The 15,227-nt window shown below is 45.0% G+C and overlaps 1 protein-coding gene across 1 annotated transcript in view; it reads left to right on the forward strand.

Annotated features, from left to right (window-relative positions):
- LOC129715047 (ADP-ribosylation factor 1) overlaps positions 1-15,227 on the forward strand; it is a 41,639-nt gene that overhangs the window by 18,702 nt on the left and 7,710 nt on the right. The window contains exons 3-4 of the mRNA XM_055664880.1: positions 5,053-5,163; positions 11,339-11,463. Coding sequence (XP_055520855.1) covers positions 5,053-5,163; positions 11,339-11,463 — 236 coding nt within the window. The remainder of the gene's footprint in view (positions 1-5,052; positions 5,164-11,338; positions 11,464-15,227) is intronic.

Genomic DNA, 15,227 nt, shown 5'->3' on the forward strand with positions numbered 1-15,227 from the left:
CTTGTGTCAGAGGACTAGGAGGTACGTAGATAAGGAAGTGTATAGATAAGGAAGTATAGGGTGTGAAAACAAGACAAAGGGAATGCAGATTAAGGAAAATGTAGAATAGATCATTGTTAGTTGGGAGAAGGTAACAACAAAGCAAACAGATAAAATGTAGTCGGAGACAGTAAGACTGGTGATAGAACTGGGAAGGGGGAGAGGATGGGGAGAGAGGGAAAGCAAGAGTTGCTTGAAGTTAGAGAAGTCAATATACATACTGCTGGGGTGTAAGCTACCCAAGCAAAATATGAGTTGCTGTTCCTCCAATTTGCGCTGGGCCTCACTCTGACAACGGAGGACACCGAGGACAGAAAGGTCAGTGTGGGAATGGGAGGGGTAGTTAAAGTGCTCAGCAACCTGGAGATCAGGTAGGTTTTGGCGGACTGAGCGGAGGTGTTCAGCAAAACGGTTGACGAGCCTGCGCTTGGTCTCACCGATATACAGGAGACCACACCTGGAACACTAATACAGCAAATGAGGTTGGAGGAAGTGCTAGTGAACGTGAACTTCACCTGAAAAGACTGTCGTGGTCCTTATTCAGAGTCGAGGGGGGAGGCATTGGGAGAGGTGTTGCATCTTCTGCAGTTGCTGGGGAATACCTGGGGAGGGGGTGGTTTAGGTGGGAAGGGACGAGTTGACCAGGGAGTTGCGGAGGGAACGGTCTCAGCGGAAAGGGGTGAAGATGGGAAGATGTGGCTAGTGGCGGGATCCCATTGGACATGGCGAAAATGTCGGAGGATTATGTGCTGAACACTTTAACTCCTCCCATTCTGACACTGGCCTTTCTGGTCTGGACCTCCTCCATTGTCAGAGTGAGGCCCAGCGCAAATTGGAGGAACAGCACCTCATATTTTGCTTGGGTAGCTGGCATCCCAGCAGTATGTATATTGACTTCTCTAACTTCAAGCAACCCTTGCTTTCCCTCACTCCCCATCCTCTCCCCCTTCCCAGTTCTATCACCAGTTTTACTGTCTCCGACTACATTTTATCTGTTTGCTTTGTTACCTTCTCCCAACTAACAATGATCTATTCTACATTTTCCTTAATCTGCATTCCCTTTGTCTTGTTTTCACACCCTATACTTCCTTATCTATACACTTCCTTATCTACGTACCTCCCACTCCTCTGACATAAGTCTGAAGAAGGGTTTCGACCTGAAACGTCACCCATTCCGTCTCTCCAGCATTTTGTGTCTATCTTCGATTTAAACCATCATCTGCAGTTCTTTTCTGCACCTTTATGAGTTTTTATGGACCCAGCAGTATGATCATGGGTCCTGGCGAGACCACACCTGGAGTATTGAGTGGAGTTTTGGTCTCCTAATTTGAGGAAGGATGTTCTTGCTATTGAGGGAGTGCAGCGTAGGTTCACGAGGTTAACTCCCGGGATGTCATATGTTGAAAGAATGGAGCGACTGGGCTTGTATTCACTGGAATTTAGAAGGATGAGAGGGTATCTTATAGAAACATTTTAAATATGGCTGATGGGGTGCAAGGTGAGGACAGGGGGGACTGGCACTGTTACGAATGGGGGAGGGGGAGCAAGAATGGAGCTGTGGGATATCGAGGAGACGCGAGTGAGCGCCTCATCTATAATGGAAGTGGGGAACCCACGTTCCCTAAAAATTGAGGACATCTCCGATGACTTGGTAATGAACACCTCATCTTGGGTGCAGGTGTGGCATAGACGGAAGAATTGCGAGTAGGGATAGAGTCTTTACAGAAAGCAGTGTGGGAAGAAGTGTAGTCTAGATAGCCATGGGAGTCAGTGGGTTTATAATAATGTGAGTTGATAGTTTTTCTCCGGTGATGGAGACAGCGATCAAGAAATGGTAGGGAGATGTCGGAGATGGTCCAAGTGAATTTAAGTGCAGGATGGAAATTAGTAGTAAAGTTAATGAAGTCAGTGAGTTCTGCATGGGTGCAGGAGGTAGCACCAATGCTGTCGTCAATGTAGCAGAGTTAGAGTTCGGTGTTAGGGCCAGTGTATGCCTGGAATAGTGATTGTTCAATGTACCCGACAGAGGCAGGCATAGCTGGGGCCCAGGCCAGTGCCCATAAGTACACCTTGGATTTGAAGAAAATTAGAGGAAGGAGGAGTTGTTAAGGGTAAGGGCCAGCTCTGCTAGGTGGAGGAGAGTGTTAGTAATATATTGTTAGTAAATAAAGGAGGTACAGGGAAGGCTAGCCTCGCTTTGCTGATAAAGCACTGGGCCCAGGTGACAATGCCAAGAAACTTCTTGTGGGAAGAATGGAGAAAGTTGTAGAGTCTTAAGGATGGAATCTATCAAATATCTGGTGACTGAAATTTGTGCTATTTTCAAAAACAAGCTAACTACAGATCAGAGGATTTTAAACGTTGCTGGGAAACATTCCAATGCTTTGGGGAAATATACAGTGCCACCCATAATGTTTGAGACAAAGACTACTCCTCTACTCCACAATTTGAGATTTGTATTAAAAAAAATCACATGTGGTTAAAGTGTCAGATTTCAATAAAGGCCATTTTTATACATTTTGGTTTCGCCATGTAGAAATTACAGTAGTGTTTATATATAGTCCCACCATTTCAGAGCTCCATGTTTGGGACACGGCTATGTAATGTAAATTAAAGTAGTCATGTTTAGTATTTTGTTGCATATCCTTTGCATGCAATGACTGCTTGAAGTCTGCTATTCATGGGCGACTTCACCCTCTCCGAAGACTATGTAAAGCAGGCCTCCCCACCACACACCTACGGACTTTTTATAGGGGGACTGTCGAGAGCACACTGACATACGGCATCACTTCCTGGTTCGGGAGCTGCAAGGCGTACGAACGGCACCAACTGGACAGGATAGTGAAGACCGCAAGCAGGATTATTGGTGCTCCACTCCCCTTCCTGCTGGACATATACAAGAAGAGATGTATCAACAGAGCCATCTCCATCATCAAAGACCCTTACCACCCATCGCATGACATTTTCTCCATCCTCCCATCTGGGAAGAGGTACAGGAGCATTAGCTGCAAAACCAGCAGGATGCTCCTCAGCTTCTTCCCACAGGCTATAAGACTGTTAAATGGACTTTGCCCCCTGCCAAGTATCGCGCACAAACCCCCACACTGCAGCAGAGCCACTGTTGTGCCGCTGCCAGTCGGAACGGCTGTTGAATGTTTAGTAGAGTGTTAAATTTGTTCATGACATGTATTTTTTAATTTTAATTCCTATTTATTTTTTAATGCAAACTGAATGGACACTGGTTGAGCAACGTTTTTTTTGTTTCCTCTGGGTATGCCAATACTCAGGAAATGACAATAAAGATTTACAATTACAATTACAATTACACCAGTTGCTGGGTGTCTTCTCTGGTGATGCTCTGCCAGGCCTGTATTGCAGCCATCTTTAGCTTGTGCTTGTTTTGGGGGCTAGTCCCCTTCAGTTTTCTTAGCATATAAAAGGCATGCTCAATTGGGTTCAGATCAGGTGATTGACTTGGCCAATCAAGAAATGACCATTTTTTAGCTTTGTAAAACTCCTTTGTTGCTTTAGCAGTATGTTTGGGATCATTGTTTTGCTAGAGAATGAATTGCCAGCCAATGTGTTTTGAGGCACTTGTTTGAACTTGAGCAGATAGGATGTGTCAAACCACTTCAGAATTCATTATGCTACTACCATCAGCAGTTGTATCATCAATGAAGATAAGTGAGCCAGTACCTTCAGCAGCCATACATGCCCAGGCCATAACACCCCCACCTCCTTGTTTTACAGATGAGGTATGCTTTGGATCTTGGGGAGTTCCTTCTCTCCTCCATACTTTGCTCTGTCCATCACTCTGATATAAGTTAATCCTCGTCTCATCTGTGCACAACATCTTTTTCCAGAACTGTGGTTGCTCTTTTAAGTACTTCTTGGCAAACTGTAACCTGGCCATCCTATTTTTTGCAGCTAACCAGCGGTTTGCATCTTGTAGTGTAGCCTCTGTATTTCTGTTCATGAAGTCTTCTGCGGACAGTGGTCATTGACAAATCCACACCTGAAAAGTGTTTCTGGTCTGTCGGACAGGTGTTTAGGGATTTTTCTTTATTATAGAGATAATTCTTCCGTCATCAGCTGTGGAAGTCTTCCTTGGCCTGCCAGTCCCTTTGCAATTAGCAAGCTCACCAGTGCTCTCTTTCTTCTTAATGATGTTCCAAACAGTTGATTTGGTATGCTGAAGGTTTGGCTGATGTCTCTTAACAGTTTTATTCTTGTTTCTCAGTCTCATAATGGCTTATTTGATGTTCATTGGCACAACTTTGGTCCTCATGTTGATAAACAGCAATAAAAGTTTCCAAGGGTGATGGAAAGACTGGAGGAAAGACTAGGTGCTGAGAGCTCTCTTATACCTGCATTAAGGAGGCAATTAAACACACCTGAGCACTTACAAACACCTGTGAAGCCATGTGTCCCAAACATCATGGTGCCCTGAAATGGGGGGAACTATGTACAAACACAACTGTAATTTCTACATGGTGAAACCAAAATGTATAAAAATGCCAATTGATAAAATCCAGCAATGTGCAGTTTAACCACATGTGATTTTTTTTCTATTACAAATCTCAAATTGTGGAGTACAGAGGCAATGTAGCATTTATTTGGCTTGGCTGTTGCTTTTAGTAATTGCCAATGACTGGAACTAGGATTTAAAGGGCACAACCTTCAAGTTTACACGTGACACTAAACTTGGAAGTCTAGCAAACTGATCAGTCAAAAAGCATAGATTCTTTAGTGAAATGTGGGAAATATAAAATATGCTTATTGCAGTGGCTGGGCTGGTGGAAAAACTTGTAAAATCCAAGAATACCAAATGCTTTTCTTATAACTAGAGGCATGGAGTACAGGTGCAAAGAGATTATGAAAACTGTTTCATTGATGGGATTAGGTTATCAGTTGATCGAGGTTGCATCTTAAACGTACTAATTGGATGGCACAAGAGCTGGCAATGGTATATTCAGCAGATTTGTTAAATCATTTTTTTATTTTATTTCCTAGGTTTCAATGTAGAAACTGTGGAATACAAGAGCATCAGTTTTACTGTATGGGATGTGGGTGGACAGGACAAAATCCGTCCTCTTTGGCGCCATTATTTTCAGAACACACAAGGTGAGCACAAGTTGCGGGCTGTTTTTTACTATTTACAAAATAGCTTTGTTCACAGGCTTTTCCTTTGAAAAAACATTTAATCTATGTGGGAGAATGTTGTCTTTGCACATTTCTAAGGCAGATCCAGGATAACTTGCCTCCAATTCTGGTTCTGAGGTGACTGCATTATGTGGCAGAGCTGGACGAGCCGCTGCCTCACATCTCCACAGACCCAGATTCGATCTTGACTTTGGGTCCCGACTGTGTGGAATTTGTATGTTCTCCCTGTGAATGTGTGGGTTTCCTCCAAGTGCTCTGGTTTCCTCCTACATACCGAAGACGTTCAAGTTTGTAGGATACTAGGATGCTACTTTGGCCTCTGTAAATTGCCCCAAGCGTGTAAGGAGTGAATGGGAAAGTGGGGTAACATAGAACTAGTGTGGACAGGTGAGCAGTGGTTGATGTAGATTTGGTGGGCCGAAGGGCCTGTTTCCATGCTGTATCAAATTAAGTAATGGTGCATGAGACGCATGGAGAGATATTTAGGTGCTCCTTCTGCCACTTGCACTAAGTTTCCATATAGAATGATACAGTGCCCAAACAGGCCCAACATGTTCCAGCTATACTAGTCCCACCTGCCTGCACTTGGCCCATATTCCTCCAAACCTGTCCTATCCATATGCTCCCAAAGTGTGGGCTTTATATTAATGTTATAGTCCTACAGCACAGAAACAGGCCCCTCGGCCCAATTCGGCCATGCCAAAGTAAATGCTCAATCTAAACTAGACCCATTTTCCTGCATTTGGACCATATCCCTCTAAATCCTTTCTATCCATGTACTTGTCGAAGAGTCTTTTAAATGCTGCTATAGAACCTGCCTCAACCTCATCCTTTGCCAGATTGCTCCATATACCCACCACACTCTTTGTGAAAAATATTGTCGGAGCGGAATGCTTTTCCACTTTGTACAAGCAAGGGCCAGAGATTCTAATGGTTCAAGATAGCGGCGCTGCCTTAGCAGCTGCAGCTCGCCTGCAGTCTGTCTGTTTTTTCTTTCTTTTTTTGTGTTGTTCTTTTGTCCTGTTTAGTTGATTTTTGGTTTATTATGTTGTGTATGTGGGGGGGGGGGGGGGTGGGGGACACGTTTTTGGTCTCTTCCTTCGGGGGATGCGACTTCTTTTGTCGTATCCCCCGTCTCCACCTGCGCCGAGGCCTAATGGCGGAGCTGGCGACCTCGGAGCTGGGCAGCGGCATCGGAGCTGGGACAGCGGCGGCAGCGATAGCGGCGACCTGGCCTCGGAGCGGGGGCAGCGGCAGCGGCCACACGGCAACGGAACTGGGACGGCGGCCGTAGCGACAGCGGCGGCCTAGCCCCGGAGCGGGGACAGCGACAGCGGCAGCCTGGCCTCGGAGCGGGGGCAGCGACAGCGGCCACACGGCATTGGAGCTGGAGCAGCGGCAGCAGCGGCCTGGCCTCGGAGCTGGGACAGTGGCGACCAGAACTCGGAGCTGGGGCACGTTCCGGTGGCAGCGGCCACTCGACCCGACCGCGGGCCCAGTGGAACGACAGTGGCGGCTGGGACAACGGCAGCGGCCTCGGCGCAGAAGGAGAATAAGAAGGGATGAGACAAAGACTTAAGACTTTTGCTTTCACCACAGTGAGGAGGTGCCTGGTGAACTCACTGTGGTGGATGTTAATTTGTGTTTATTGTGTGTTTTGTCATTTTTACTATATGTAGGACTGCAAGGCAACTAAATTTCGTTCAGACCGCAAGGTCTGAATGACAATAAAGGCTACTTGTTACTTGTTGTTATTAGATGTACAGACTTGCAGTTAAAAAAAAATCCCATGCAGTTCATAAAGTATTGCCATACCTGAGCACAATTGCCAAATGTGTATAAGTGCATACAAGAGTCACCAGGTTTTAGTGTCATTTTCAAAGTCCAGTCCACGCGCTCTGTCTTCTGGAGCAGCGCCCAATCCAGGCGTACCCCAGGGCCTTCAGTGGTCGCCTCAATCTGGATCGTCCAGCAAACCATCGTCCCTCTCTTTGCCCGACCACCTTCAGCCTTTGTGCCCGTGGGCGACTCCCGCAGCCGACCTTGAGAGCGTGGAAGCTTCACTCTCTTACCAGCCTGTGCCCTTGGTCTGCCTTTGCAGGCTCCCTCTATCTAGCTGGGGCCGGGCTCCACGGCTAACTCTACAGGCCCGATCCTTCCCAGCCACACAGCCTGCTAGGTCAGTCTGGGCATTTTCTTCTCTATGAGGAGGCAATGAGAACATCTTTCAATCTCTTGTCCACCTGGTTTTCTCTTTCCTTTGCAGAGCTCAGATTGATGGTATTATTTTGAGAGTCTGGCATCAGGCAGCTGGACTCCATTGATGTGATGGGATTATAATTAGGGTTTCTGAGCTGGCCTGGGAAAAGACATTGACTTTTTTGTTTAGTTTAGGAATACTGAATGGGAACGGGCTCTTTGACCCAGTGAGTCCACGACAACCATCAATAACCCATTCACACTAGTTCTATGTTATCCTGCTCTCTCGTCCACTCCCTACACACTAGGGTCAATTTAGAGGCCAATTAACCTACAAACCGGCACACCTTTGGGATGTGGGAGGAGACCAGAGCACCTGGAGGAAATCCACACATTCACAGAAAAACATGCAGACTGCATCAGAGGCTGGGGTCGAACCCGAGTTGCTTGTTCTTCCAGTGGATTTGAGGGGTTTGTGGAGATTATATGCTGGTATGATCCCAGGCCTCAAGGTATCTGCTACAAGGAATCTAAGTCAGAAGTCCATGGAACTGCAGGTTTTGCTGCTCCCCCCCCCCCCCCCCCCCCCCCCCCAAGAAATACAGAAGTGTGGAAACGCATTCTTCCGGATTCAGAGACATTCCCATCCCAGCTTTTATAAAGCAACTAAACTGTCCTAGAGAATGGTCCTGACCTCCTATCAACCTATGGACTATCTTTAATTAGACCTTACTCTGCCTTATCTTAACACTAAACGATATTACCATTTACCCTGTATCTGTACACTGTTGACAGCTTAATTGTAATGTATAATCTTTCAGCTGACTACAGCAAACTACTACTGCTTGGTAGACGATGAGTTTTTTGCCAACCTTGACCGTTTGATTTTTAAACTCCCTTTTCCTCAGTCAGTCAAAAGTTATGTGCACTCAAGGCGAGGGTGGACTTCATTATGGATGCCTGTTTTCACTGAGAGGTGGCACTTGATACTTGGAACTTTGGTCATATTTTACAGATTCTTGTTATGAATCTTTACAGATGGACAATATCGTATGATTGGGACAGACTTTTAAAACCTTTGTCAAGCCCTACCCCTTGTATCATGCAGTAAATAATTTGACCCTGAAGCTAAGCTTTTGTGCGCATACAATGATTGTATTCATACTGCAATTCCACGGCTGAGTTTGTGGTGCCCTTGAGACAGGAGTGGAAATATAATAGGTTAAACTACTTCCCGTTAATGCTGTGGATTAATTCCACTTGTTGGAGGTGAAGTGAAACTTAGCAATTTCACTTTGGTGCGGCGCGGTAGCGTTGCTGCCTGACAGCCCGAGGCTGGTTCGATCCCGACTACAGGTACTGTCTATATGGTGTTTGTACGTTCTCCCCGTGATGACATGGATTTTCTCCGAGATCTTCGGTTTCCTCCCACACTCCAAAGACATACAGGATTGTAGGTTATTTGGCTTGGTATAAATGTAAAAATTGTCCTGAGTATTTGTATCAATAGAATAGATCGCTGGTCGGGTGCGGACTCGATGGGCCGAAGGGCCTGTTTCTGCGCTGTATTTCTAAAATAAACTAAAGATGGGGGTGGGGGTTGAGATAAGGTGGTAAATACATCGGGCAACAAGACACCCGCATTTGACATCAATCTGCATAGAGAGAGTCGCTTCATTCTTTCATCATATGATAGTCCCGCCGTCGTGGGAATTAGCCTTGTGAACCTACGCTGCACTCCCTCAATAGCAAGAATGTCCTCAAATTAGGAGATCAAAAATGCACACAATACTCCAGGTGTGATCTCGCCAGTGCCCATGTTCATACTGCTGGGGTGCAAGCTACTCAAGCGAAATATGAGGTGCTCCAATTTGCGCTGGGCCTTACTGGCAATGGAGGAGGCCCAGGACAGAAAGGTCAGGGTGGGAATGGGAGGAGGAGTTAAAGTGTTCAGCACATAATCCTCCGACATTTTCGCGACCTCCAATAGGATCCCACTGCTAACCACATCTTCCCATCTCCATCCCTTTCTGCAGAGACTGTTCCCTCCATAGCTCCCTGGTCAACTTGTCCCCCAAACCACCCCCTCCCAGGTACTTTCCCCTGCAACCGCAGGAGATGCAACACCTGTCCTTCGTCTCCGTCCAAGGACCCCGACAGTCCTTTCAATTGAGGCAGAGGTTCACTTGCACCTCCTCCAACCTCATCTACTGTGTCTGCTGTTCCAGGTGTGGACTCTTGTATATCGGCAAGACCAAGCGCAGGCGCAGCATTCGTTTTGCTGAACACCTCCGCTCGGTCCGCATAAACCTACCTGATGTCCCGGTTGCTAAACACTTTTAACTCTCTCCCAATCAGTCTGAGGAAGGGTCTTGACCCGAAACGTAACCCATTCCTTCTCTCCAGAGATGCTGCCTGTCCTGCTGAGTTACTCCAGCATTTTATGTCTACCTTAGAGATTGCATTTGTCTGGTTAGGATTATGGCTCGCATGCTACTGTGAAGTAAACAAAAAATGGCAGAGAGGTGAGTCTGGGCAGTCAAAGTTCAGGATGATCCCATTTTCCTTTCTAGTTGACAAAATCAAAGGCTTCAGGTCAAAGAAGGTGTTGTGTATGGTTGATGCTACTCCCTGCATTTCTTTGGGGTTGTCAAACAGTGCATATCATGTCCACTGTATTTCAGTGGATGGTAACCAAACCAATTCGTGAGCTGTTCTCCAGCTACTGTGAGAAAGCACCTGAAAACACTGATGATTGCACTCCCTCTATTATTGCTACTGCATAATCAGCACAAAAGCTCCCAGTGATCCTTCTCTAATAGTTAAGTCCATGCCATCCTGGGAATTATCCTCCAAGGCATTCAATTGTCAAGGTCAGAGATCAATGTCAAATAAACCTGGCAAATGTCTGGAACAGATGATAGACACAAAAAGCTGGAGCAACTCAGCGGGTCAGACAGCATCTCTGGAGAAAAGAAGTAGGTGACATTTTGGGTCGAGACCCTTCTTCAGATCTGAAATGCCTCCCATTCAAGCTTTTTGTGTCCATCTTCAGTGTAAACCAGCATCTGCAGTTTTTCCCACATGTGCCTGGAACATTCAGCTTTCACCCACTGGCTTTAGAAAAAAATCCATTCTGCTCCAGAATCAAACCCAAATTAATCATTCTGTTCTAAATTCAATTTGGGATGTAATCTTATACTGAACAATTGACTGAAACCTGAAGATACCAGCCTGGATATGTTCATAAACTGCATCCTTGTGTTTTCAAGATTGTTTTTGGTGCTTACCATGTGTCAATAATGGATATTGATGTTCAGGAATCATTGATCCAGCTTATTGACAAGTAAACAACAGAAACTTTGAGTTTAGTTTATTGTCACGTGTAAATACGGGCAAATGGGATTGACTAGTGTTGGCAATGCATCTTGGTCAGCATGGACAAATTGGGCCAAATTGCCTGTTTCCAATGACTAACAGACCAAGTTCAGTTTTGAAATGGGTACCAATGGCTCCCTACACTGCATGCTGACTATTAACAATCTATTGATCTATCAATCTGTCTCTGTCAAACACAATAGTAGCCATCTTCAAACGGGGCGTTCTTGAATCTCTCGCCCACCATTCTGATGTCCACCTGTTTCCCTCTTTAAAACAATTCCCTAGTGTTTCGTAATGGATTCTAGTTTCTTCATAGAACAACCTACCTATTGGGATTGTACGTGTTTCATGAAAAGACCAGTGAATTCAAGCTGCAAGGATACAGTACCACTACATTTTAGCTGAGATGTTCCTGTCATTGTTTAAATGGTCAATTATATCATGGTATTGAATAGTCATTTGGACAGATCTCATAACGACTCTGTACAGTGGGTTAATACTATGACAGATGTAAATGTTTGTATTCTTGTCACATCCTCTTGTTGCTGGGTTCCAGGTTTGATTTTTGTGGTTGACAGTAATGACAGGGAGAGAGTGAATGAAGCAAAGGAGGAATTGATGAGAATGCTCGCTGAGGATGAGCTCCGAGACGCTGTGTTGCTACTTTTCGCAAACAAACAGGTGAGCAAATAGCAATAAGTAGGAAAATGAATGGCATCGTCACAACCCTTAACCTACTGGGCAGCATCTGTGAACAAAGATACTGTTAGTGTGCAGGGATCGCTCGTTGGCGCACTCTGTGGGCCGAAGACCCAGTTTCCACGCTGTATCTCTAAACTAATCTACAAAGATCTACCATCCAGTTTAATTTGGACATAGTAGAGACATTCCGGATATCCCAAATCTAAACTGAATTATAAACTTATTCCATTATTGAGTGTGATGAGCGGTCCCAACCCGAAACGTCACACATCCTTTCCTCCGGAAAAGCAGCCTAATCCGCTAAGTCATTCCAGCACTTTGTGTGCACCTTTGGAATAAACCTGCATCTGCAATTCTTTCTTTCTAACGTCTTCCACTATTGTGGCATGTTTTTAGAACATAAAATAGCACAGCACGGGACAAGCCCTTCAACCCCCAATGTCCGTGCTAAACAGGATACCACGATATCCGAGTCTCCTCTGCCTGCACATAATGCATATCCCTCCATTCCCTGTGTATCTCTGTGCCTATCTAAAAGCCTCTTAAATGCCACTATCATATCTGCCTTAAAGTGTAACCCCTTATCTGCCTGCACATAATCTATATCCATGTGCCCATCTAGTCTCTTAAATACCACTGCTGTATAAAGCATTTTATTGGGATGCATCACAGCATGGTTTTTGAACAGCTCCATCCAAGACCGCAAGAAATTGCCGTGAATTGTGGACGCAGCCCAGACCATCATACAAACCAACCTCCCTTCCATTGACTACATTTCTACCTCTCACTTCCTCGGCAAGGCCAGCAGCATAATCAAGGACCAGTTGCACCCCGGCCACTCCCTCTTCTCCCCCATCGGGGAAACGGTATAGAAATGTGAAAATGCACACCTGATTCAGGGACAGTTTCTTCCCAGCTGTTATCAGGCAACTGAACTATCCTACCACAACCCGAGAGCAATCCTGAACTACTGTCTACCTCATTAGTGACCGTCGGACTATCTTTGATCTGACTTCACTGGCTTTATAATGCACTATTTATTCAAGTTATTCCCTTTATCGTGTATGTACATTGTGCATGGCTCAATTGTAATCATGTATTGTCTTGCCGCTGGCTGATTAGCACACAACTAAAGCTTTTCACTGTACCCCAATACACATAACAATAAAATAAACTAAATCAAACTCTCATATCTGCCTTCACCACCAACCCCCCCCCCCCCCCAAAAAAAAAACATTCCCTGCATGTCTCCTTTAATCTTTACCTCTCTCACCTGAAAGTCTTTAATTTTCCCTTTCATAAATCCATATTGATTCTCCCAAATGTTATTTTTTTTTTTCCTTGAATTCTTGTTTCTTTCCTACTATCATAGAAGATAGGTGCTGGAGTGGGCCATTTGAGCCAGCACCGCAATTCAATATGATCATGGCTGATCATCCAAAATCAGTACCCCGATCCTGCTTTTTTCCCCATATCCCTTGATTCCCTTAGCTCTAAGAGCTAAATCTAACTCTCTTGAAAACATCCAGTGAATTGCCTTCTGTGGCAGAGAATTCCACAGATTCACAACTCTGGGTGAAAACGTTTTTCCTCATCTCAGTCCTAAATTACCTACCCCTTATTCCTAAACAGTGACCCCTGGTTCTGGACTCTCCCAACATTGGGGACATTTTTCCTGCATCTACCCTGTCCAATCTTCTAAGAATTTTATATGTTTCTATAAGATCCATAGAAACATAGAAAATAGGTGCAGGAGAAGGCCATTTGGCCCTTCGAGCCAGCACCTCCATTTATTGTGATCATGGCTGATCGTCCCCAATCAATAACCCGTGCCTGCCTTCTCCCCATATCCCTTGATTCCACTAGCCCCTAGAGCTCTTTCTAACTCTATCTTAAATCCATCCAGTGACTTGGCCCCCACTGCCCTCTGTGGCAGGGAATTCCACAAATTCACAACTCTTTGGGAGAAAACGTTTTTTCTCACCCCAGTCTTAAATGACTTCCCCTTTATTCTAACTGTGGCCCTTGGTTCTGGACTCGCCCAACATTGGGAACATTTTCCTGCATCTAGCTTGTCCAGTCCTTTTATAATGATATATGTTTCTATAAGAATTACCCCTCATCCTTCTAAACTCCAGTGAATACAAGCCTAGTCTTTTCAATCTTTCCTCGTATGACAGTTCCGCCATCGCAGGGATCAATCTCGTGAACCTACGCTGCACTGCCTCAATCACAAGGATGTCCTTCCTCAAATTAGGGGACCAAAACTGTACACAATACTCCAGATGTGGTCTCACCAGAGCCCGATACAACTGCAGAAGACCCTCTTTACTCCTATACTGAAATCCTCTTGTTATGAAGGCGAGCATTCCATTAGCTTTCTTCACTGAATGCTGTACCTGCACGCCAACTTGCAGTGACTGGTGTAGGAGGACACCCAGGTCTCGCTGTACCTCCCCCTTACCTAGCCAAAGTGGATAACCTCACATTTATCTATATTATACTGCATCTGCTACACATCTGCCCACTCACTCAACCTGTCCAGGTCACCCTGCAACCTCCTAACATCCTCTTCACAGTTCACACTGCCACCCAGCTTTATGTCATCCGCAAATTTGCTAGTGTTGCTCCTAATTCCCTCTTCCAAATCATTAATATATATGGTAAACAGTTGCGGCCCCAACACCGAGCCAACACTCTGCCGTATCTGCATGCTTGCTTTCAGTGACTGATGTACAAGCACTCCCAGGTCTCGTTGCACCCCCCTTCTAATCAAACACCATTCAGATAATAATCTTCCTTCCTGTTCTTGCCACCAAAGTGGATAACCTCACATTTATCCACATTATACTGCATCTGCCATGCTTCTGCCCATTCACCAAACCTATCCAAGTCACCCTGCAGCCTCATAGCATCTTCCTTGCAGCTCACACTGCCACCCAGCTTTGTGTCATTCGCAACTTAGAGATGTTACATTTAGTTACCTTGTCTAAATCGTTAATATATATTGTAATAATAATATAGTGGCCTCCATGATGTTTGGGACAAAGACTCATCATTTATTTATTTGCCTATGTACGCCAGAATTTGATACCTGTAATAGAAAAAATCACATGTGGTTAAAGTGCACATTGTCAGGTTTTAATAAAGGCCATTTTTATACATTTTGGTTTCAACATGTAGAAATTACAGCAGTGTTCATAGTCCCACCATTTCAGGGCTCCATAATGTTTGGGACATGGCAGTGTCATGTAAATGAAAGTAGTAATTTTTAGTATTTTGTTGCATACCCTTTGCATGCAATGACTGCTTGAAGTCTGTGATTCATGGACATCACCAGTTGCTGAGTATCTTCTCTAGTGATGCTCTACCAGGCCCTGTATTGCAGCCACCTTTAGCTTATACTTGTTTTGGGGGCTAGTCCCCTTCAGTTTTCTCTTCAGCATAAAAAAAGGCATGCTCAATTGGGTTCAGATCGGTGATTAACTTGGCCACTCAAGAATTGGCCTTTTTTTTTTTTTTGCTTTAAAAAACTCCTTTGTTGCTTTAGCAGTATGTTTGGGATCATTGTCTTGCTGTAGAATGAACTGACGGCCAATGAGTTTTGAGGCATTTGTTTGAACTTGAGCAGATAAGTGCCTATACACTTCAGAATTCATTATGCTATTAGCATCAGTAGTTGTATCATCAATGAAGATAAATGGGCCAGTACCTTCAACAGCGTTACATGACCAGGCCATAAC

The sequence above is a fragment of the Leucoraja erinacea genome, chromosome 49 (assembly GCF_028641065.1).
Source record: "Leucoraja erinacea ecotype New England chromosome 49, Leri_hhj_1, whole genome shotgun sequence".
Classification (NCBI taxonomy): domain Eukaryota; kingdom Metazoa; phylum Chordata; class Chondrichthyes; order Rajiformes; family Rajidae; genus Leucoraja; species Leucoraja erinaceus.